Source organism: Peromyscus eremicus, chromosome 22 (genome assembly GCF_949786415.1).
Source record: "Peromyscus eremicus chromosome 22, PerEre_H2_v1, whole genome shotgun sequence".
In the NCBI taxonomy this organism is placed as follows: Eukaryota; Metazoa; Chordata; class Mammalia; order Rodentia; family Cricetidae; genus Peromyscus; species Peromyscus eremicus.
In genome coordinates this window covers 32,974,262-32,998,823 of record NC_081437.1, presented here as the reverse complement: position 1 = coordinate 32,998,823, position 24,562 = coordinate 32,974,262, and the positions used below count along the sequence as shown (strand labels likewise).

Genomic DNA, 24,562 nt, shown 5'->3' with positions numbered 1-24,562 from the left:
GCGTGGGCCCTAGCCGGTTACGTCTACCAGTTAGCTAACTGTTCTGGACGTCTCTGGCTTGCCTGTTAGGGTGGTATGATTCGCAGGGAAACTCCACAGCACTTTCTCCCTGGTCTTGCAGCACGTGCCCTGAAGACAGAAGCGGAAGACAACAGTAACCTCCATTGTTGTAGTCTGGATGGCTAGGCCAGGTGCTCCTGGTTGTTACACTCACAGACTTGGGAGGCAAGCTCCTTTTTATCCATGTATGTATGTATTTATTGCCTTTTACCGAAAATAAGATTTTTTTCCACACATAAGATATCCTGATTAGAGTTTCTCTTCCCTCGATTCCAGTACCTCCCTGCCTCCCTTATCCGGAAACAGGCCTTTGCTGTCTCTCTTTAGAAAACAAACAGGCTTCTAAGGGATGATAATAAAATACAATATAATAAGATGACACAAAAACTAACATACCCAAATAGACCCAAACAAACCAAAGGAGGGAAAGTGCTCAAGAAAGGACACACAGAACAGGTCCAGCTGCAGAGTCCCACTCATTTGCACACTCAGGATCCCACCAAACCACCAAACTCAAAGCCCTAATATATATGCCAAGAACCAGTAGGCTGAAAAGAGAGAAAAACATAAATAAAATTAAATTAAAAGAAGAAGAAAGAGAACAAAAGCTCTGACACAGCATCGTGAGACAGGGAACCTTCAAAGACGCCACTGAGTTTGATTTCACATGTCGGCCGTTGACTGCTGGGCATGCAGCCTACCCTTAAGAGTAGCTTGTTTTCCCAGGGAGAGTCCCTTGGAGAAAACTACATTTTCATTTCCAAGTGCTCATCAATTGGAGATAGCTTTTGGGCTAGGGATGGCGGCGTGTGTGTCTACTTCTCCTTTCAGCTCCAGAACCCCATGTAGTGTAGACTAGGCTCTGTGCATGCTATGAAGGACAGTTCTTAGCTGTCTTCTATGTACAGGTCATGATACTCAGAATGAACGTAATACCCATAATTCCCTTTGAAGACAGCAGGAGCAGCATGTAACGAACAGGCTGCCTGTCTGGCAACAAGAACCCTTCCCAATGTGACCACAGGTGAGAAGATAGGCAGTAAAAGTCCGTCACCCAGAGACTGACTCATGCGACCTAGGGAGTAGTCAAAAGAGCTCTGTCCTTCATGGCTCTCCATCAAGGGACACACAACCAAACCAGTTCCTCTTGGGAAACTGTAATGTGACTAGGTGTGGCGAGGGGACAGAGTAAGCAGTTTCTCTCTAGCTGGCCATGTCTTGTGAGTTTATTGGGACAACTTTCTTTCATTCACACTCTCAGTGTGGACATGTTACTTCAGTAAACTGTCCCGTCAGCTACATAACAGACTGCTAGGGTTTCTTAGAGACTTTAAGAACAGGACTGACATAATTCTCTGGGATAGCATGCCCTGGTGGAAATGTGTGCTTCCGTCTGAGCTCCCACTTCTTCGAAGGGCAGTTTGTGTTGTGCCGATATTACAAAGGGGATCTACACAGCCCTGGGGGACAAGGGGCTGACCCCCAGGTCCTCCCATCAGTCCCTTCAAAAGCTTTCCACATGTAGCCAATTCTAGGAACAGTACCACCTCAGATCTGTTTCTCTAGCAGCCTCAAGAGTCTCTACAACAGTCATACTGTTATCGGTGCTAGGTTAGATTACTAAAACCACAGTGAGAAAACAAGAGAATCGAAGTGAGTCTAGAGACAGACTGTACGTGTTTATATACACCACACACTTCAGAATGTACAACTGACTTAGGCTCAAGTCTAGGCTTTCTGTCATGTACTATTATCCTGGGCAAAGTCCCTTAAGTTTTTTGAGCCTAAATTCTGGGTCCATTAAACAGAGGTGAGGTCTTCCATTCAACAGCATCTGCCACAGGGGTCCAATAAACAGAGGTGAGGTCTTCCACTCAACAGTATCTGCCACAGGGGTCCATTAAACAGAGGTGAGGTCTTCCATTCAACAGTATCTGCCACAGGGGTTTCTGAGGTAAGTTACATAAAGCACCAGCACATGGAAGACACTCAAGTTTTACCACCCCCTTCACCTCTATACTGCCCGTCTCCTAATTCAGTCCAACATCACAGCAGTGCACTGCGTCCTGTTTCCTCTCCACACCACATCAGAGTTCTGTGCTTTCCTTTTGAGGCATTTCCATAATGTATGGTCCTTTGTGCCAAACAAACTTCTGGCTTTCCAAGGAGATGCCAGCCTGTAGTCGGCTACTTTTTCTGGCTGAGACAAGAGAATGACTAGCTCAAGGCTTCCCAACTTACAGAGTAAGTTCAAAGTCAAGGTGGGTAACTTAGCAAGATTATGAATGAAAAAAAGTAAAAAAACAAAGGTCTGGGTACCGAGTTCAGAAGTAGAGAACCTGCCTAGTAACTGCACAGAAGGCCATTGGTTCAATCCCTAGTATGGGCGTGGGTGATGAGGGAGGCCCTTTGGGCAACCACTCCCCAGGAATGAAACTGAAGACTAGAGATGATAACACTTGCTTAAAAGTCACCTTACAACATGTCTGTAAATGTCAAGTGACCTAGAATATATGAAATTAAATCCAACATTCATCTCAATGCTGCCTTGAACTCTGAACTGTTTTCTCAGAGCCTGTCTTGTGTTCCTGGACTGGGTGTGAATGACAGCAGTGGTCATGTCTCAGATTTCCTTTGAGTTTACTCCAGGGGCTGAGAACAGGACTCCTAAGACCAAAAACCACCACCACCACCACCAGCAGCATCATTAATTTAAAAAACAAAACAATAACACCACCAAACAGTAGCAAACATTTGCTTTAATACTTACCTGACTCATACATCAAACTCATACATATGTATATGTGTGTGTATACATATATATGTGTGTATATGCATGTATATCTAGATACATACACAAACACATACACACCCATATATATACACATATGTATGAGTATGTATATATATAATCTAGAAAGACCTGGATTGAAAGGTAAAAATTCTAACATATTTTAATGAACAGATGATTCTGAAAATAAGTATATAAACAGGCCTTGTCAGGGAGACAGCAGAGGTAGAAGAGTTTTAGTAAGCAGCAACTCCCATCTTTACAGCTGCTCAGGCAGACACCTCACTCCTTACATTCCACATCAAATACATCAGCAAATCACTCCATCAGCTTGATCAAAATTGACTACTCTTCACCATTTCCTTCGCTATTACCCTAATCCAAACTGACCTCATCTTCACAGTAGTTTCCCTTTAGCCAGGGTTTCCCTTTCTAAGGTTTCAATTACACGTGGTCAACCAAGGTCTGAAAATATTAAATGGAAGGTTCCATAGAGTTCCTAAGTATTAAATATTTTTATAGAAGTTTTCATTGTTCTACTTCATTATTAGTTACTGTTAATCTATTGCTATGCTTAGGTTATACATTAAACGATCACGGGCACACACGAACAAGACAGTAGTTTGGAGGGTTCTGTATGCTCTGCAGTTACAAGCATCTACAAATGGCCTTGCTGTGTTCCCTACTATACTTAGATAACTGCAATTGCCTCCTAAGTGGTTCACTTGCTTCTGCTGTTACCTGCCATAGCATCTCCCACATAGAAGCCGAGAGATTCTGTTAAAAACATCAGCTTGGATGAACACGCTCCAGTGGCTTCCCATTCATTCAAGCTTCTATTCAAGCTGGTACCATTTTATTCTTCTTTGACCTCACCTCACGTCCCCATTACTCTTCTCTTTCATTCCACATCAACAGACTGGCCTCCTTTCCCTCAAATAATCCCAGCATGCTCCCTGCTGGAGAACCTACTACATATCCCATCTTCTCTGTGTTCAACAAATACGTCCTGTGGCCTCCCTTCACCAAAGTCTTTGCTCAAATGGCACCCTCACAGTGAGGTCTTCTTTGGACGCCTTACTTGACAACAGTCCTGTTGCCCAGTAGCCTGAATCTTCCCCTAGTTTATTCCTCACTTGTATTCATTATTATTTCACATGTCTGAATGTAATCACATAATATTTTAGTTTAGTTTCTGTCTTCCACTAGAGTACATTTCCTAATGCTAGAGATATTTGACTATTCTGTGATATATACCAAGCATTGAGACTGATTCCTGATATGTAGTGAATATAATTTACTAGTGCGTAACAAATTATCCAAATTTTGAAGCTTAAAATTCATATTTCACAAGAGCTTCCATGAGTCATGAATCTGGAAATGGCTCCGATTAACGTCCATCTGCCTACTTGATTGGTACAGAGAAGAAACCTGACCCCATGCCTACTCCCATAGTTGCTGGCATCCCTGCTCCCTCGTCATGGGGCCTCTTCATAAGCTGCTCAAACATGGCAGCTGGGCTCCCCCATGTGAGTAAGCTAAAGAGAAGCTCAGTCTACATGTAGCCTGGTTTTTAACATCTCCTTCACCCTGCTGGATGTCACTTCAATCTACTTGTTTGAAGAGCATCAGCAAGTCGAACTCACTTTTGAGAAGTGGAAATTACACAGTGGTTTATATTAGATATATCTAGTGAGTAAAAAGTTAGTACTCTTGTACTATATCATACCTAAATGATTATATTTTCTATTCCTCAAGAATTCTTGCTCCTACCTATTCTGTGGTGTCGACAGTCACACCAAGAAAGAATTCCTGTTTAGATTATTTTTCTCTTTGTATCTCCTAAGCTGATGGTTGTCTGCATTTCTGTCCACATAGATTATGCTTTTTGAGCTAAATTCTCACCTTCAATAACACTGCTCAGGACTCTTAACACAGGGACCAGATGAAGGTCAGCTTAGAGCAGTAGAGCGGGTACAGTCAACACTTCTGAAATAGTCAGTTCTTACCAGGACTGTGTTTCCATTGACCATACTTCCTTTGCTCATCATGCACAATAAACCAAGAGCTGCTAGAAGGCAAGGGCACAGCGCTCACTCGCTCACACAAGAATAGCAATGAAGAGGTCCTCCAACCAATTCCTCCAAGTATTTGCAGTGATACTTTCATACAAAAACCAGGGGAATCAAACAAAACCAGAGTTTGTCAATGGGCAAAGGAAATTATTTAAAGATTAACAAAGATCAGCACTTAGCAGATTTCGAGCCCTGGGAAACACTTTACCACAGTTCACATTTGGGTTCAGGGTTAATATAAAGGAGCAGCCATCAGCACACAATCATCTACGTACTAATGCCAGCTTCAGAACTCAGTAGTTTTACAGCAATTTATATTTCTATTGAAGAAATTATGAACATCAGAAGATTTCAAAGTAATGTCTGATATCCTAGATTATCTGACTTGTAATTAAAAATGTATCTCAAACTATATTTTATTTACTAAAAAAAATGTATTAGATATGAAAGCACATTTCAACTTTGGCAATCTTTTAAGGATTTTACATTTTGGTCTCAACTTTAATACAAAGCTACAACTTTAACAACAAAGCTTTCCTGAGCCTATATATTCTATAAAAGCCTTATTTTATGGAGAGCCAGGGAGAAGTGTAATTATGCACTACCCCCAATGTCCCTATCCTTGATCACTGGAACCAAGAATTATGGGAATGCATGGGCCCCAAGAGGGGAGACCATCCCCAGTCGGTGTAAACACTCGAGGCCTCAAAATGGAAACTCTTCTGGCTTTGAACAGACAGAAGATATATAGCGGAAGGGCGAGAGAGACAGCGGTTCCTGTCTCTGAAGATGGAGAAGGACTGTGAGTCAATGAAGGAGAGCAGTCATGAGACACTAGGAAAGGCAGATGGATTCCCCTAGGGCCTCCAGACAGCAATGTCCTTTTGCCTTGATTTTAGCCCAGTGAAACTCTAGCCTTACATCAAACCTATACCGGTATACAGAATAGAGATTAGTGAGATTTAGGCCAGTAAATCTCTTTTCAGAGGGATCACAGAAGAAAGTGAACCAAGAATGTGATTAGAATTGAACACATATGATAGGGGCTTGGGGGGTGATTTTCTACTCTAGCAGAGACCTGCCACAGTGAGGAGGAGGAAGAGGAGGAAAAGGAGGAGGAGGAGGAGGAGGAGAAGGAGGAGGAGGAGGAGGAGACGGCAGGGGCACTGTTTCCATGTTATAGAAAAAACAAACCCAACTGGTAGATGTGAACTCCATATATAGAGAGAGTAATGACAAAAAATGAAGACTGCCTCTAAAATCGTAGGCTCCTTTCTAAGGAAAAGCTGGTTACCCACTGAACTCCTCTAACAGTGACGGACACAAGGCCAGAACTGGAATTCTGGCTGAGCTACCATCTTATTTCTGACTTTGAAGAAACTGTCTAACCTCTGGCCTTGGGCTGACTTCTCAGTGGAGAGTACACCACTTGTGGTGCTTCCTGGTGAAAAGGGGAACTGTGAAGCCCGTGCCTGGTGTGCAGTGAGTGGGCAGTAAATGGTAGCCAGTACTTGTACATCGCACAGGACAGATGAGCTCTAGGGTCTCATTCAGTGTCAGGGCGACATTCCTTTGGAAATGTGTAGGAAGCAGCTTTCTCTTTCTTCAGCTTCTTCTTTGGCCTATAAACCAGAATCTTCCCTTATGGGTTCAAAGAAAGCAAATGCTGCTTCATTCTTTCCTCCCCCACTTTTCTGGAGAGCAGTAACACCCGTCAAGTGACACAAGGAGGAGACACTGATTCGTACACCTAGCCCTGCCCTTCCCCCTAGAGGCCCACCTGGCTGTTGTGACAGAGTACTCTTGCAGTACCTGTGCCCTTCCGTGGCAGCCATGTGTGGTTCAGGGCCACACTGAGGTTGGAGAGCACGTCTAACATGCTTGTGGGTTACTGAGCATTTCAAAGTAACCTGTCTGAGTGGACTTAATGTAAGTACACACGGCGTCTTAACAAACTTAGTTAAAATGTGAATGCAAATTCCCCTTAATAGCTTACACTGGTCACATGGTGGGATAATAATACACGGGAGGAATTCACTTAGATTACACTTCCAGCTCCCCAGGTGTCCCAGGCTAGATCTACAGTGAGCACTGATCAGGATTTGCCTCTCTAGAGCCCGCGAATAGAAATGAGGTCGCCCTTCCCACGGATATGTGTGAGCTGCGGGCCTGCCTGTGTGTTTGGCAGGGTTCGGTGAAGATCTAGCTAGCTCAGGATGAGAAAGGTTAACAGGAGAAGGAAGCCACATTCTCCTCTCCAGTTCTACCAATAGCAATGATGAAATTGTGACTAAACTATTTTTATATATTTATGGTCCTGCACATGTGGTGCACATAAAAGCTCATGTGGCTACACATACATATGCATAAAAATAATAAACAAGTCTTAGAAATGTGAAACTATCTTTCATGCAAACATCAAAGAGAACGGAGACAGTTATACTGGTTAGAGATGATAACTTTTAGTAAAGTCCATAAACTATCAGGAACCCCAAAATAATTTCAAAGTATGGTGTGTAAACTACAAGGAACCTCAATTACATCCAAGAGCCTTAAATATAAACACTTTTTATAATGACAGTAAGGTATTATTTAGCCATTTCTAATGTGCTGACATTTGCACTCAAACGTAAACGCAATCAATCATGGGTGAAACTGTGAGGACTCACACAAAGCAGACTACACCAACAGTCACTCATTGTACTCCGACAGTCCATGGAAGAATGTTCTAGATGACAGAACAGAAATCATGAATTCTATTAAATAACAATCACTGTGCAGATGTCACTATTCTGTAGGAAGAAGTGAGATCTGTGCACCTCACTGTGCAGACAAGTGTGACCAGGACACTGCATTTGTGCAATCACGTGACCTGGGAGCTGACAGAGCAACTGACAAACTCCAGATCTATCTAGAGGTGAATATCTGGAAGATATTCTCTTCAAACTGAAAAAGCCTGCCACTTTAAGGAAAACAGTGCACAGTATTTGTTTCCAATGATAAAGTTTGAAAGAAAACTAAAAATGAAACTTGCATCTACCACTCTTAGCTTGACAGTAACTGGGAAAAAAAATCAAGATTTATCTGGTGGAAGACTGGTGCTCACATTAACGCATGCAACGTTCTGACACTAAACAATGCAATGTGTCAACATGTGCACGGTCTTCATAACCCAGTGTACCAATATTTCCAAATGCCTCATGCAATTAAACTGTTTTTAGATTCCTCACTGCAGCTAATATTTAGAATGTTTCATGCAGGAGTATGGTATCAAAATACAGTCCAAAGCAGTGGCTATTACACCATCCTCTTTCCTAACCTTGTAGCTGTGTGGGGCTGACTTTTCTTTACTTATTCCAGTCAGAACAAGTCTAAATGCAGAAGCTGAGGAGACAAAGCCCAGGCCAGCTGCCCGGGACTGCACTCCCCAGCTGTCCAGCTGCTGCCTGTGAGGCTCTGCACTCCACAGAAGCTGTGGGGAGCTGTGGCCCAGGCTTCATTGTTTTTTGGTGATACAGCCACATTCAAGTTGTTCCTGCTCTTGAAAGTGACCTCTCACCCATAAATGACCCTTCACCCCAACTCCTGTAACTGCCCACTCACCCACACTTCTGTAAGGAACCCTAATAAACTCACTGGTTTACCACATCAGGCTTTAGTGATAGCCATACCTGCTGTTGGTGGTTCACTTTCTGGGGTGAGTAGATACTTATTCACATCTCCCGGGGAACAGTGTCACCCACCCTCACTTGTCTGTACCTGAGACAAAAGTGTTTCCAACTGCTGAAATTAACATGGTAGGGGCACTCTAACCAACTCAGCAATTCAGGTTGCAACATACACATTTTTATCCTTTTTCCCCTCTGCATATCCATCACCACAAGTGTCAGAAAAGTTAGCCACTGCATATGACATAATGCTATTAGTGAACGCTTTCCCAAGAACGTCTAAGAATTCTGCTAATGTAAATGTTAATTAAACAACTGTCAGGACAAGGATGGAAAGGCACCACTGGCATGCTCACTGTGGATTCAGCGCATGATGCAGACGTCAGGAAGTTCCTGTCTGACTTTTAGTATCTGAACAATTGCTGACTGTTTTGCTAGGCACTCTAGAAAAAGCTTACGCATTCTTTCTAAAGATTTCGTTCTGAATTAAATGTGGGCACACTCCTGAAAACTGCACACTGTGTATGAATAACACACACTCACTTTACATTTCCAGCATCATGTACAAGCTGTGGAAACATCTGGTGTTTTGAAAATTTGAACAAATCCAGTTGTATTCCATCTTCCAAATGTGTCCTCTAACATGTGGGGCTTGTGTCTCATAACTCATTCTCTCCTCTCTCTCTCTCTCTCTCTCTCTCTCTCTCTCTCTCTCTCTCTCTCTCTCTCTGTGCTGCACTGTTTCAAATATGCATTTTATCAAAATATAATAGATACCTGCTCTAACCAGAAAATGAAAAGCTAAATCATTAATAAAATGGGGGAAATTTATACCTAGACTAAAGATACAGAATTTTAAAGGTAATTATTTACTTTGATAATTTTCCTGCTGCACTAGAAAACTCACTCTGGGAACAGTCCGTGAAAAGGAAATGCTGCACCCAGATTACACCACCTGGCTGCACACCTAGATTAACACAGTACTCGGCCGAATCTTCACTCAGTCTGCCATGTGTATTTTCCTCATAAAATTACACATGCACAACAAGTGTGTCACACACTTCCAAATAGTTCACAGACATCTTGAAAGCCTATGATTAAGATTTGTTTAGGGAGCATATGGTATATTTTTAAATCTTGAAGCCTAAAATACCACAGACAGAAGCTAAAACTCATAGCTGAAGAAGGTTCAGGATCGCTCCCACTTCCCGCACACCACAGTGGACCATTCCTGGCCTCACATAAACTACTTGAAACACCCTACAGCCTGAGGGTCAGCCAGGAGACTACGCGGGAAGGAAGGTTCCTTGTTGACTCCTTCAGCAGCGCTCAGGTTTCAGCTCATGAGCCAGTTTCTGTGACTTCAGACGCTAGGTGGACTGGTCCCTTCCCGCATGTTACACTCTACCTACCTCTCATCTAAATTGAGCTCTGCTGTGGCCAGGGCCCATGACAGGCAGCTCCAGGCTGCTCTCTGGTCCGTGTACTCCTTAGTTTCTACACAGGCTTCAGGACCTATCCCTATGAATTCCTACAGGTAGTAAAGTATAATGGCTACGAAAGGACACATGCAGCTTCCTGCAGATCAGAATGTGGCTCCTCATTACCAGCTCTACCTTGCTTCTACAATCAGGTAACAGCAGCTGTGCTGGTTTGAATAGGAATGGCCCCCACAGACTCATGTACTTGAATCGTTGGCCTACAGGGAGTGGCACTATTAGGAAGTGTGGCCTTTGTGGAGGAAGTGTACCACTGTGGGGGTGCTCAAGCTATACCCAGTGTATGGGTTCGTTCACTTCCTGTTGCCTGCAGATCAAGACGTAGCACTCTTAGCTCCTTCTCCAGCACCATGTCTGTCTGCACACCATGTCCCTCCATGATGATGATGGACAGAACCCCTGAAACTGTAAGTGAGCCACCCCAATTCAATGTTTTCTTTATAAGAGCTGCCATGGTCATGGGGTCTCTTCAGAGCAACAGAAACCATAACTCAGACAAATAGTATCTTCCTCAAAGATTATTCATCCTTAGCCTCCTCTGGATGAGGCAAAGGTCTGATGGGTTCTCACAGCTGACGAGGACATATGTGATTCCCAAATGTAAGCATTTCTTAAACACATCTCCCTACCTTTCCTTTAAAGTTATCCTTATTTCCTTCCGAAAACAATGATTATCCCCATGTTAAAGCAGTGGCCATAAAATCCAAAATCAAGTTATTCAAGTTAGCTAGATTAGATTAATCAAAAATGAAAAGGTTCTTGGTCACCCACAACTTGGAGTCTAGTGAGTGACTAACCCAGAATTCACCCATGCCAAACGCCAGATGAGTGTTTTGCAAGACTTCGCAACTATCCTGCAATGGCAGCATAATATTAACAAATCGCTTCAGGTGAGGCACCACATACACGTGCCATCTTGGAGGAAGAAAAGGCAGTGTCAGCTGTGGGGGAAAGAGAGGAAACTGTGATTCTGAAGGTAGAGGCTGAGAGATATTCTAAGAGACACAAGGCTGGGGCCCAAGCAGTCAGGACAGAGCAGTTGCTGAGGAGGATTATCTGGGTCAGAGGGTGGAAAGCAAAGAGGACCCTGCCACTTGACTTCGATTTCAGATAACTACTGAAGAGGTATGGAGAGCAGGTCTCAGGTCTAAACACAGAGCACTGGGAACTATGGCATGCACACCCTGAGACATCCTATCGCCAGGGCCTGCTCCGCATCATTCATATTCATGCAGAAAATCCTAAGGGCTCGACCAGATCCCAGAAAGGGGTCAGCCTAGGTTCTGAGTAGAACATCAAGGATGTAGACATCAAGGATGGACCCCGGGGCTCCCTTACACTTCACAGTGAAAAAACAGGATGATGCTATGATAACTATGGCATACCCATGAGAACTACAGCAGGTCAAAATGTACATGTAAATTAGAGTAAGTACCTCGGATTTTTGTTGTTTCTTTATATGTAATTGCAGAAAGTGATTTCTCAGTGAAGCTCAGCAAAAAAGTCAAGTGTATTTTTTTTTCTACTTCAAGGAAGAAAATAAAAACAAATCTATAGAATGTAAGCACAATTTTCATTTTTTTCAAAGTACTCTCAATAGCTACCTCGAAGTACTTTTTAGTTACCTTGGACACAGCTTTTGGAGAAAACGTAATTGCATCCACCACAGTGATGAGGTCATCCGGACACAGGCGATCAAAGTACTTCAGGCAGACGTCATAGGCATGCAGCCAATCCGAGGGGGACTGCGGAGCCTGCTTGAGGAGCTGGGGGTCTCCGGTCCAGAACAACTTCTGCAACCAGACGGTGTACAGGGAGCTGGGGGAAAGCATCCGCCCATCCTTCTCAGGGATTCTGGGAGCAAGTTTGGAAACAGATAAGATATTCTGACTTGTGAGCACCGGCTCCAGAGCTCCCAGCGCATCCCCGCTTTCGTCTGTCAGCTTCTTGTAATTAAGACCTGTGGGGAGGGGAGAAAGGAAGGAAGTGGCTGACTGGAGTGGAAACCACACGCAGGCGCCTCAAACACCCAGAGCCCGGTGGGCGGCTGAATGAAGAGACAGCAATTATACCGCGAGCTTCGGCTTTGGGAGAAGATCAGAAACTGCGCTCTAGCCCCAGCCTGGACCTGCGCTGTGCAACCCCATGTCATTCAACTTACACAACTCCCGGTGTCCTTCTCTGTGCTGTCTCCTCGCCTCTACTGCTCGCTCATGGCCCTCAGCACCTACGCTGTCGTCTACCGATACAGTCACCAGACTGCCATTTGTCACCAGCTACTTGAAGGCAGCTACCAGAACAACTGATAACCTAAAGGACATTCTCACAGTTGCCATGGGAAGAAGATGAATATAGACCAAAGGGCCACATAAAGTATGAAGCACTGTAGAGACTGAGGCGTAGAAATTAACACATTCAATTTCCTAGTTACAAGCACAAGGACGCCACTCTGAACATTTCTAAAATCCATCAAGGTGCCGAGGTTCTTTGACATGTCCCGTGAACACTGTATTTGTATATTACATCTATAAAAATTCATATACTTAAGATCATACATACATACATAAATATGTTAAGATTTGATTTCTCTTATGTCTTCATGTGAGTGCCTGTATTCATGTCTGTGCACCACCTGTGTAGGTGACCAGAGGCCAGATGAGGGTGTCGGATCTCCTAGAGCTGAAGTTATAGGAAACTAAACTGCCTAATGGGGGTGCTGGGACCCAACCTAGGACTTGGGCAAGAGCAGCAAGTCCTCACCACTGACCCACCTCTCCAGCCCCACAAGTGCCATGAATATTTTAAATAAATGCGTCCTATCAAAGTGAAATTCTTCCAAACTGCCTAAGATGAGGGGTCCAATCATGTCATGTTAAAATACCAACTTTGACAAAAGAAGGCTGTCCACTGCAGATTCACCTAAAGTCACTGGGGAATTTCAGGAGATTTCTGTCTTTTCCTGATGCTGAACGCTCTCATGCAGGATAAAGGAACGGGAAGATGCTAACTAAAGTCAATCTCCTCCACAAATCTGTGGCTTCACTATGTCAGTGACAATATATGAACACAGCTGGCTGTGAACGGAAAATTAATCCCTAGATTTCATTTAGAAGGGAGGGACCAGCAGGAACATAAATGTCCTACCTGATGCAACGACTTTGAATTTCTTCAGTAGGCGAATGTGGGTTTCTGGCTTAATAGGAGCCGTCTCAAAGTCTGCACAGCCACAGCTTTCCAGGAGAGTGAAATAATACAGCAGCCTTTCGTGATCAAGGCCCGCGATGGTGGGGTAGATATACTTGATCATGTGTTTATGAAAGGACTCAGGATCCGTCTTCAAAGTGTCAAAGAGATGAAGGGTTTGGGCTCGCTTTTCAATTTCTCCTGTGGACAAACTGAAATCAAGAACCAAACAGTCTATGTTATATGTTTTCCCTTCATAAAAGTGATCTTTAAACCCTGGAAGAAAGGCTGATGTGTGTGTGTGTGTGTGTGTGTGTGTGTGTGTGTGTGGTGGAGGGAGCCCACACAGATGCATGACACAGTGAGCATGTGGAGGTCAGAGGACAACTCCTGAGCATTGGTTCTTTCCTTCCACCATGGGTCCTGGGATGCAATTCAGGCCATCACACTTCTGAAGAGTGCTTTTCCCACTGAGCCATCCTGCTGGCCCACAGATGCTGCTTCTAATAAGTCTCTTCTAACTAGCCACAAGACCTATGCAGTGTATCTAAAGTGACATGAATAAGAAGCAGAGCTCTGCCCTACTATGTGACTTCCACATGTCACCACAGACAGAACCACAGCAGCCCTAAGAAACAGGCATTCCTAGAGTTCCAGAACTGCCTCTTCTTGCCAGCTAGGTCAAGAAACAAGATAGAACATTTATTCTAAATCATTTACCATCTCCACACACATGTGCAGGAACACACACAAAATAAGCCATAAATAAAAATGCAAATTTAAAAAGTAAGAAGGAAATAGCAAGGGGAAGAATAAAATCCCACCATTTTGGCATGTCTTACATCTAAGAGTATTGAATTAATATTCAATAAACATCAACTTTATGTCATGTTTAAGTAAGATTAAAACAGGAAAGAAATAATTATGCTTTCAATACTATCTACAGGACTGCTTCTTGAATAGAAGATACACCTTAATATTTTCATACTAATTTAAGTACCTTTTCATACGAACTCAAAGTCTAATATGAATTTTAATAGGAGTTACTTAAGGTTAATCTGCTGAGGAAAAAAGGTGATATTTGTTTGCTGGACTGGCTTGTCTGAGTTTTATTTAACTGGAAAGAGGAGAAGGCTTTATTTCATCTTCTGATTTTCCCTAGACAGCCGACTCAGGTCTCGTACCGTCTCAGGGCCTGGACTATGTAAGTCTCCTTCTCTAACTGTGAAGGTCTTTTGGGCAGCCCACCATACTAATAGAAATGGTGTTTCCAGGACACCCAAGGCAGCAGAGAAAATACTTGGGGGATAGTGTACGTCGTTGTATAGGAAAGTGACGGCAAAAAAAAAAATATGTTTTTTCATAATTAGAAAAATGAAGTCGAGAATGAGGCAGTGGCGAAGAAAACACAAAGCTGCGTAACCTCACTAAGATGCTCCACACAGAGAGATGTGCAGAGAGAAGGATTATGGAGCAGAGAAAGGAAGAGCTTTGTTCTGTATTGATTCCTACACTAGGAACAGACAGATGTGCAGAGAGAAGGATTATGGAGCAGAGAAAGGAAGAGCTTTGTTCTGTGTTGATTCCTACACTAGGAACAGACAGATGTGCAGAGAGAAAGGTTATGGAGCAGAGGGAGGAAGAGCTTTGTTCTGTGTTGATTCCTACACTAGGAACAGACTGATGTGCAGAGAGAAGGGTTATGGAGCAGAGGAAGGAAGAGCTTTGTTCTGTGTTGATTCCTACACTAGGAACTTGCAGCTGCTCACTTATCTGGACATGAATGAGAAACTGCCACGCTGACCCATCCAGCCTCAGAGTATGTTTGCTCACTACCTCAGAGAGCGACTGTGCCACGAAGGCCAAGCACCCACACTAACACGGTCTCACAAACAGGGATCCATCTTCAACGGTTCTCCCTTCCAGCAGCAATACCCCAAGAGTCACCCTGTCACACTTCACTCCTAACAACCCTATAAATAGTGTTCAGGGTAAACCAGTCTACAGAATGGACAAGGACTCCACAGCAGTTTATTCAGCTTCTGTTTGACTTAACTCTGAATCTAGTCCTTCTCAACATGACTTTTTCCTCATCCACTCACTTACAACTCTGTGCTGACAATTCAGTTTGCCTCACGTACAATTTCACCTAATTATCTTGTCAAGACAGATACCTTTACTGACACACGATAAAGACCCAGGCATCTCTCTCCTGTAAATTATAATGTGCTAAGATCTTTTGTAGATCCCCGTAATCAATAGCCCATTTTAATAACTTCCAGTGAAACAAACTATTATCTTCTCTTTAGAACAAGAAATTAAATCTTTGCTTACAAAACAATTCCAAAAGACCTCGCTCAAAAAATCCAACAAAATACTATGAAACCATCGTAGACTTTTCTCTAATCTAACTAACAATTACCTTTAAAAATGGTTTAAGTGCTTTTTTCCTGGACTGAAGTTTAGCTGCGAAGCAGTTTATATTCTGTGTGTTGCCTCTTTATCTTTCAGGGGCTAACTACTGGAAGGCGTTGGCATTGCTTGTACTTAGTGTACAAGGAGTAAAATTATCATGACGAATCTATGATTAAGATGTTCTGTAATGCCTTCAAGTTGTCAATAACTCAAAATTGATTCAAAGCAGCATGCACTGAAGGGACTTTTATCTGTACAAGAAAACAAATTCATTTAAATACATTTTTCTTTATTTAATCTGAGCCCGAGAGATAATACAATTCCATTAGCTGACTAAAAGGAATACAGACAAGAGAAGAGGAGGGAAGAGTGAGAATTAGAGACAAAGGCTGCTGGGAGAGTCAGAGGGAGCACAGAGGGCGGGGGCAGGGAGACATGAGTACTTTGGCTCTATGACATCTCTTGGCCTTGATAACTACTCTCTGCAAAAAGTCTTGTTCCTGTTCTCTGAAGCTAAAGCTCAAACAAAACTCATCTAATTGGAAAGAGACAGGAACTGGCCCCAAGTTTGACCTTCCAGAGATGGCTTTGTTAATACTCAATATGTTAATACTCAATAAAGCAATATGTCCATCTGAGAATTTTGCTAGGCACAGTTGAGACACAGAGACTGGGCATTTCCCACAGAGACTAATCTCCAAAGCACAAAGATCCCTGAGTCCCAACGAGTGACCCCAGCGAATGGGTGGCTTCAGCACTGGCGACTGTGAAGGGACACGTCTACCCTCTGAACCACAGCCACACCTGAGAGGAGGACCACACGGAGACAGCTAGCACAAGAACGCCTCCAGTAAAACACGGCTAAGTTGACTTTAACTTTTCTAGATTTACCTAGGTAGACATTGCTGAAAGAACTGATAGTGAGTATCTGAGGTTCTATTTTCTGTAACCATGATATTCAGTGAGTTCCTTTATCAAATATTTTATTACATAAATACAGTGGTAATACTGAAGCCCATGAGTAAGTTTTGTCCTTCCCAAGGAGCCAATTTGACAATGTAAGGTCATTTTGACAGATCTACACAACTTCATACTATTTTGCATCTTTAACAACATTGCCAGTAATACCACAGCAGATGCAGTAACAGGCATCATCTAGTCAACAGTCATAATGCCTTGCATCATCACTATTCTTATGGCAATAACTGATATCCACATTGACTTGAAGAGTAATTGCTTAGATGTATTGTAGGGGTCATAAGGAGAATTTGGTAAATGCAGACTATTTTCAAAATCAACAGTATTAGCCACACTCCCTATATGACAGATACTATGTATAAATCTCTAATTCCATGGCATTTTTGCAAAATTGCCTAAGTCATTTTGCAGAGAAAAAAACTTCTTGGAGGGTTAAAAGAATTGTATCAGAAACATTTTAGACAAGGGACATGCCAGGGTCCTGGCCAGGCTTGCATGAGCCAAAGCAATGAGTCACAGCACTGGGGCTTTACCTGACACAGGACGTACACTGGCCCAAATGTACTGTTTTGATTATATCTATTTCAGGAACTTGTTGGCTATGTGTGAAAAAGGGAACTTAAGAATCACACCACATTACTGCTCAGCCATAAACCCAAGACCCAGGTAACACTGTGAATAGGGGGCAGAAAGACTGAATCCCTCGCTACTGCATATGACAAGGTCATTGCAACCATGGACAAAGAGCAGCAGTGGCTACCTGCACAGAACCGGCACGTGCACAAAAAGCAAGGAAGAAGGAAGGGTACTGGCTAGGAAGAGGGAACGCAGGAACAGGGTTGGGGAGAAAGGCGATGGGGGTGAGCAAGAATACATACATGGTACATACACAAAACTGTCAAAGATCCAAACTTTAAAGAATCACAACACAGAAGGAAGAATTGCAGAATGCTTCTATTTTGGCAATGGTAGAAATCAGTTTTTGTTTCTCTTGGGGGTAGTAGATTTATTTTTATGCAAAGTGCAAATCACAGCCCTGGTCAACTTTTCTAGTGCCTTGAGGTGAACAAAGATCAATTTTAAACACTTTGTGAGATCTGTGATCTGGGTATCTACACAACAACATTGCACTTCAGGTACAGGCTAGTGCTGGTTCTGCATTTCTGTTTGTTCTGCATATCAATGTACTAAACTAAGTTACTTCAAATCTTGGGAGCCTCGTATGAACTGAATTGTCCTTCTCCATCTACTAGCCACTCCAGCACTAATGCCTCTTCTGTACAGGGGCCTTCTAGTGAGGCTGGAAGAACAGGTCGGTATTCAGGACTGTTAGTGTGGCAGCTTGGGCACAAAGCCTCACTGTGTGAGCAATAGCAACCCTCAGGCATAAATCCTGGGTCTGCTGTTTCATTCAGAACAAAGCAGCTGCATTCATTACAGTTTATTCAGCTCTCCACAGGCACAGCTTACTCTTGCACATCTCTCTACCTGAGATGGAAGGACACCTCCCCAAATGAAATAGGCCAAAAACAGTGCAGCCACTCAAAGTGCTTAAGAACAGAGGCCTTGGCCTGTGTGTGCAAAAGGACAGTACATAACTCACCAACAAGAAGACAGTTTCGTGCTGTGCACCAGCCGAGACAAAAGCACCTGTGCCGTCACCCCAAGGGCTACAGAGACTGAGAGCAAAGCACGCTATGTTTAATAAGAAGACAGAGATGGAGAGCGTTAGAAGTCCGACATGCTGATGTCTGTTCCCAACCTTACTTAGCTCTCCTTGGCTCACCATGTTCTGCTATGTGGCCTTCCTTTAGCTACAAAACATCAAGAACTCACACTCGCCCAGTCCCCTTGAGATGGAATGAATGTTCGTCCTTCATCACTCTTCAAAGGTGGACTTTTCTTTCACACGCACGAGAGCCTTCCCCAACCGTATGGAGTTCTCCCTTTAGTCACTGCACCTGATATCTGGATGTTTGTGTCGGGGGAGAGAGGAGAAAGACAGCTCCTAACAAGGTATAAACTCCATGAGAGTTCTATCTCGTCTAGTACCTAAAACTCTGTTTAGTGTACAAAGTCACAAAAATAACATTAACACTTAATGAATAAAAACAGTGCTAATTCATCAGCCAGAAACAACCTCTGGTATTTAAAAATGATCCCTTGTCTAAAACTCAGAGATGAAGAAGAATTAACAAAAACAACAATAACAGGAATGACCACAATAGCAAACCAAGAGCCACCCAGTGATGCAGGCCTCAGAGTTCTGACTTTAAGCTTCACAATCCTGCATGTAAGGACAGTAACACACACACCAGGACGCCCCTCTACTCTCCTCCACCTCTGCAACCTACCACCCACCCACTCCCGCACGTATGCACGCACTCTCGCGCGCGCGCGCGCACACACACACACACACACACACACACACACACACACAGAGAAGACAGTGATTTGCAAGATTAAGACACAAGCTCAAGACTAGCAGTAGGTAGCTCTGGGCAGTAGCTCTGCATCTTGAAAGGTGATCTTTTTCAAATCCCATACCCTCACACTACTGGGCCATACATTCACAGAGTTACTGTCATCTGCAGGGTCCACCAACCTGACTAGGGAAGCCCCAAGGTAACGCATTACTAAGTCTGCAGTGAGTGACAGCTTGGAATGTGAAGGTACAGCATGCCACAGCAGCATCAAGAGGCCAGGAGAACGAGATTGTGTGCTAGGTGGAAGAGAGTCTATGTACTTGCAACCAGGCAAACACAATGTTTTGCTTAAAACTAGTAATGGGAATAAAAAGGACAGTAAATGTTGTTTTTACTCTTCAGGGGTCTGCCACCCAGCTCCCAAATAAATCACACATGAAGGCTTATTCTTACTTACAAAAGCTCGTCCTTAGCTTGGTTTGTTTCTTGCCAACTTTTCTTAAATTATCCCATCTACCTTTTGCCTCTGGGCTTTTACCTTTCTCTATTTCTGTATATCTTTCTTTCTTACTCCATTGCTGGTTGGGTAGCTGGGTGGCTGGCCCCTTGCATCCTCCTCCTTCCCTTGCTCCTCTTTTTCTACTCCCAGATTTCTCCCTCTATGTATTTCCTCTGCCTGCCAGCCCCGACTATCCTTTCTTCTGCCTTGCTATTGGCCAGTCAGCTCTTTATTATAAACCAATCAGGTGTTTTAGACAGGTAAGTAACACAGCTTCACAGAGTTAAACAAAAACACCATGAACAACCGTAACACACCTTAAAATAACATTCTACAACAAATAGGGATGAAGGAGATCAAGAATTCAAGTGTGGGTGCTTAGGAGGATCGGTTCCCAGATCCAAAGACCATAACTTAAGGAGCAGATTAGGTTTTTACCATTTAATCACTTAAGTTATACTATTCTTTGCTTGCAGCTGAGGAAATCAAGCTCCAGAGAAGGGGATCATCTAGTTCAAAGACACACACATGGCACGCACAGGAACTGGCCTGGCCACCTGACCTGAGGCATGACACCCTCTGCATAACGCTGCTGTACTTGCACCTGTCTGTCAAGGTGGTACTGCAGGTCAAAACCAGCCAGAGGAACGAGGAGAAGGGGAGGACTGAACTTCATGGGTGGACCAGGGAGACTTTAGGGAATAGGAAACAATACCCTAAAGCCAAGAAGAGCACTTCTGTTATTCTACTGGTTAACTCCCCAATGTCACTGGCTTAACTAATAAAATGTTGGGTAACTTGGGCAGTATTTACAAGGCAGATTTCTAATAACCAGTTAGTGTGTTTGATGAAGTAGTCAGGCAAAGTGCTGCCTCCTAAGCAAGAAAAAGACCCAGACAGCACTTGGTTAATCAATATTAAGTGCACTGCCACTCACACGTAATGATGCTAGGAGGTAACGACTTCCTGCTTTGTAATTGCTGTACATCTGCATAATCACATTGCTCTCAGGTATAATGATATGCCAGGAACAGCCTTGCCTGCTCCTCAATTGCCTCATAATTTGTAACATATTCAGAGACCCAGGACTCATCCTGCTTGCACAGACAACATCCCTTGTGTGAAGTTCAATGAAAGAGAAAAAGATACATAATAAAAATGCCATGGTATATTTTTAAACACCACACATATCACAGAGAATATTTATCTGAACATGTTACTGTGCCTAAGAATTGGTGAATTCAGGACAACATTCACTATCCATAACACCACTGTCATAGAACAATCTGATAAATGCTCATATGGAGACATTAACAATTCAATGATTAATAGAAATTAAACATGCTGAGGTCATAAAGGCCTTTTGGCCCTTCTGCAGGATTTAACCTTTCAGCTCTCCTCCCGTTCTTGGAACACTCTGGACACGGCTTCCTGACAGTAAGACCCTCTTTTCGTGTCTCTTTCCACCACCTAATTCTCTACCAGGACTTGTGGAAGGCCCTCAACATCTGTCCATTTTAGCTAGGTTTCTATTGCTGTGATGAAAAACTATGACCAAAGGCAATTTGGAGAGGAAAGGGTTTGTTTCACTCACAGTTCTACATGATAGTTCATCATTAAAAGCAGTCAGGGCAGAAATGCAAGCAGGGCAGGACCTGGAGGCAGGAGCTGATGCAGAGACCGCAGAGGGGTGCTGCTTACTGGCTTGTTCCTCATGGCTTACTTAGCCTGCTTTCTGATAGAACCCAGGACCTCCACCACAGGGATGGCACTACCCACAATGGGATGGGCCCTCTCTCACTGATCATTAATTAAGAAAACACCTTACAGCTAGACCTTATGGGGGTGTTTTCTCAATTGAGGTTCCCTGCTTGAGGTGACTGCAGCTTGTGTTAAGCTGACATAAAAGGAGCTGGACACTTCTCGGGCTTCCCTCCTTTGCTCATGCGTGTCCCTGCTGAGGCACAGCACAGCACAGAGGCTATCCACATGCTCGGAGCTCTCTCCTGTGCTCACTCTCTGGACAACTCCCTCTTGCGACTGCCACCTTGCCCTGTCCTCTCCAGGTACAAGTCCCTCCTCCAACCTGCCTGACCTAGTAGAGTTCCCTGACTAGTTCAGGGGCTGCTGTGCAGCAGGTGGACCCACAGACTTTCCCTTGCAGGTCCTGTGTTTACTTCCTTCTTGCTGACCCATAGGCTAAGTACACACTTTTGTCTTTCAGGAATAAGTAGAACTTATTCCTGCCTCTCCTATGCTTTCAAAGCTCTATCCAAGCTAGGGCCACCTGTCCTGCACGCTATTCCTACACCAGCTCCTCTCCTTACCAGTCCACCTTTCTTCCGCACACTAACCAAAGAGATCTTATTAAAGTGATAATGAGGTAATCTTCCTTTCACCTTTTATCTCACTCAAATGATTAACCAGCCTGTGGTTCTTAGGGAGATGCCAATGGCCCTTTCTAGGGCCTGAAAAAATGGTGCACTTAGGACAGCATTTAACATCTATAACAACATCAATACAGTACAATTTGATAAATGCTTAAAATGTAGATGTTACTATTGCAGTGATTAATATAATTTCACAATGCCAAATCATAAGTACAGCATGGTCTAGCTCCTACATCTCACCCACATGCATTTCCCACTTGTGGCCTAATCACACTGCTTCTCTGCCAGGCCCTCTGACTCATCATGCTCCTAATCTAAGGACTTCTGAGCTTACTAAATCATCTATACCCAAGATGGCTCCCTTCTCCTTGGAGTATAGTTAAGCCTGACTGAGTATTGAGATCTCAGCTTGCAATACTCCATTCTGAATTGCCATAATGAAACACCCAGAGCAGACTACGTCCTAATACAAAGGTTTACTCAGATCACAGATCTAGAAGCTCCAGTCCTTCTTGCTAGCTGAGTCCTAAGTCTGCACAGAGCACTGCAGGGTGAGGGAAAGGCAGTGCATATGTGTCTCGATCTCTTGTCTCTTCTTCTATACTCACCATACTGAATGGGGATGCTCTACTGTGATGACCTATCCAATCCCAGTTGCCTCCCCAAGGCTGATCTAAACAACACAGCAGGATTACATTACTGCTCCTTTAGTATCTTCCAGTGGGATTAAACTTAAACAAGTAAGCATTTAGGGGCTACACAAACCAAACTCCCACCATAGCATAGCTCAACTGTGACTCTCTCAGGAAAGCTTTCCCTAACTATTCCACTTTCCTAATTGCACTTTCTATACAGAACATAAAAGTTTTGTCTTCATACTTGCCTAAGTCATTATTCAAATTGTCATCTAACTTCCACTGCAGGCTCCACGCTGCCAAGACACCCACCCTGTCCCCCACTACTAAAACACCACTGCCAACAGATTCTCCACGAACATATCAATGCACAGGAAGGTGTCTAACTCTCAGAGCTGTGCTGAAAAACAAAAACTTATGGGCTATTGGAAAGGGCAAACCTGTGCCGAGACATCCTGGTCTACAATTAAGAGGAACACTGAAACTGTACTGCTTTAAACTGGAGTCTCAAGAGGCAGGCATGGACATCAACGTGCACGTCAACTGTACTTACCCACTATCGCTGAACAGGAACTCCAAATGGGTCATGAAGACTTCCCACTGTGAGATATTGTACCTCTGGGCCAGGGAAAGGGCGATGCTATAGACATTTTCCTCAAGGGTTCTTCAGGAGTGTCCACCGAGCACAGAGAAAGAAAAGAAACAGTGACCCAAGTCAGCAAAGACAATTCTCTTGGGGACACAGCCATGTACAGGAGGACTGTGGATTTTGTATTTTTTTATTCACAGCTCTTGAGAATGCAGTAAAAGGACTTCCAGCCTCTCTCACAGGTGGCAAGGCAGGTGAGCAGGGACCTGTTTGCCAGTGGCTCCCCATCAAGGGTAATTCTGACCCCAGGAGCCACCCGACCATGTGAGGAAACATTCTAACTGTCACAAATGGGGTGGGATTTGTGGTCAGAAACCATGTACGATACTGAATATCCTGCAAAGCACAGGATAGCCTTCCCCAGGACAGAACTACCCAGTCAAACTGCAATAGTGCAGAGGAATAGAGAGTAAGAATTCTGCTTCAGACTCTATAGCCCACAGTGATATCCACAGCGACATTTGAAAAGCATGGGAGTAGTCTGTAAAAATGTCTTCTGTTTGTTTTCTGAGCTGTCAGGTGTGAAGCTGTTTTAATCATAAAAACAAGCAAGATGTTACTGGAACGCACAGCCAAATAGGGAGTGAGACACGAAACCGTAACTAGGTTTTTAGAATTCTAAACTCTTGTGGGAGTTGGGATGAAGAGCAATCCATTTGAACGGAAGGATGAAGAAGCAGCACACATTAAATAAGCACAAGTGTCCGCAGGCCAGTTGGAGAGAGACTGATAAACGGACAAGCAGATCACACACAAGGACAGCGCACTGTCCTCAAGCCAAAGGGACCTGCACATGTCTCTGGAGCCAACAAAGATCTGGTGGAAGGTTAAAGCCAGGAAATGGCATCACCAGGGAAAGGCACGTGAAGAATGCCAAGAAAATAGTTCAGAGAAGTAACATTAAGGTTGCTGCAGGGACCCTGCTTCCAAAGGCAGAGGAAGAGAAACTGGAATTCTTGGATGGAAGGGTCTTGGTACAACCACAGCAGCAGCAAGGGAATCTGTTCCTGTGAGCAGGGCCAGTACTACATCTCCAGCTAAGTAAGCCACAGCAGTTGTGTGTTTCTTTAGCCAGGGGTCGGCAAATGCCCTCTGGAAAGGGCCCTTAGTAAGCATTTGGCTTTGCTGCTGTACAGTGTCTGTGCCCGCCTTCTTTTGTATTCTTTTGGGATTCTTGTTTCTCTATAAACTTTTAAAAGTCTTTTCTCACAGGCTACAGAAGAGAACTATTCAGTGCTACAAAAGTGCGTCAACCCATCGAGTATGAACTGTCAGTTGAACACGTTTCTAATTA

The 24,562-nt window shown here is 43.7% G+C and overlaps 1 protein-coding gene across 2 annotated transcripts in view; it reads right to left on the bottom strand.

Annotated features, from left to right (window-relative positions):
- Positions 1 to 24,562, bottom strand: part of Nbas (NBAS subunit of NRZ tethering complex) — a 280,100-nt gene that overhangs the window by 62,789 nt on the left and 192,749 nt on the right. For both annotated transcript variants that reach the window (XM_059248639.1, XM_059248640.1), the window contains exons 42-44: positions 23,173 to 23,283; positions 13,238 to 13,488; positions 11,719 to 12,053 (exon numbers count right to left, since the gene is read on the bottom strand). In XM_059248639.1, coding sequence (XP_059104622.1) covers positions 11,719 to 12,053; positions 13,238 to 13,488; positions 23,173 to 23,283 — 697 coding nt within the window. The remainder of the gene's footprint in view (positions 1 to 11,718; positions 12,054 to 13,237; positions 13,489 to 23,172; positions 23,284 to 24,562) is intronic.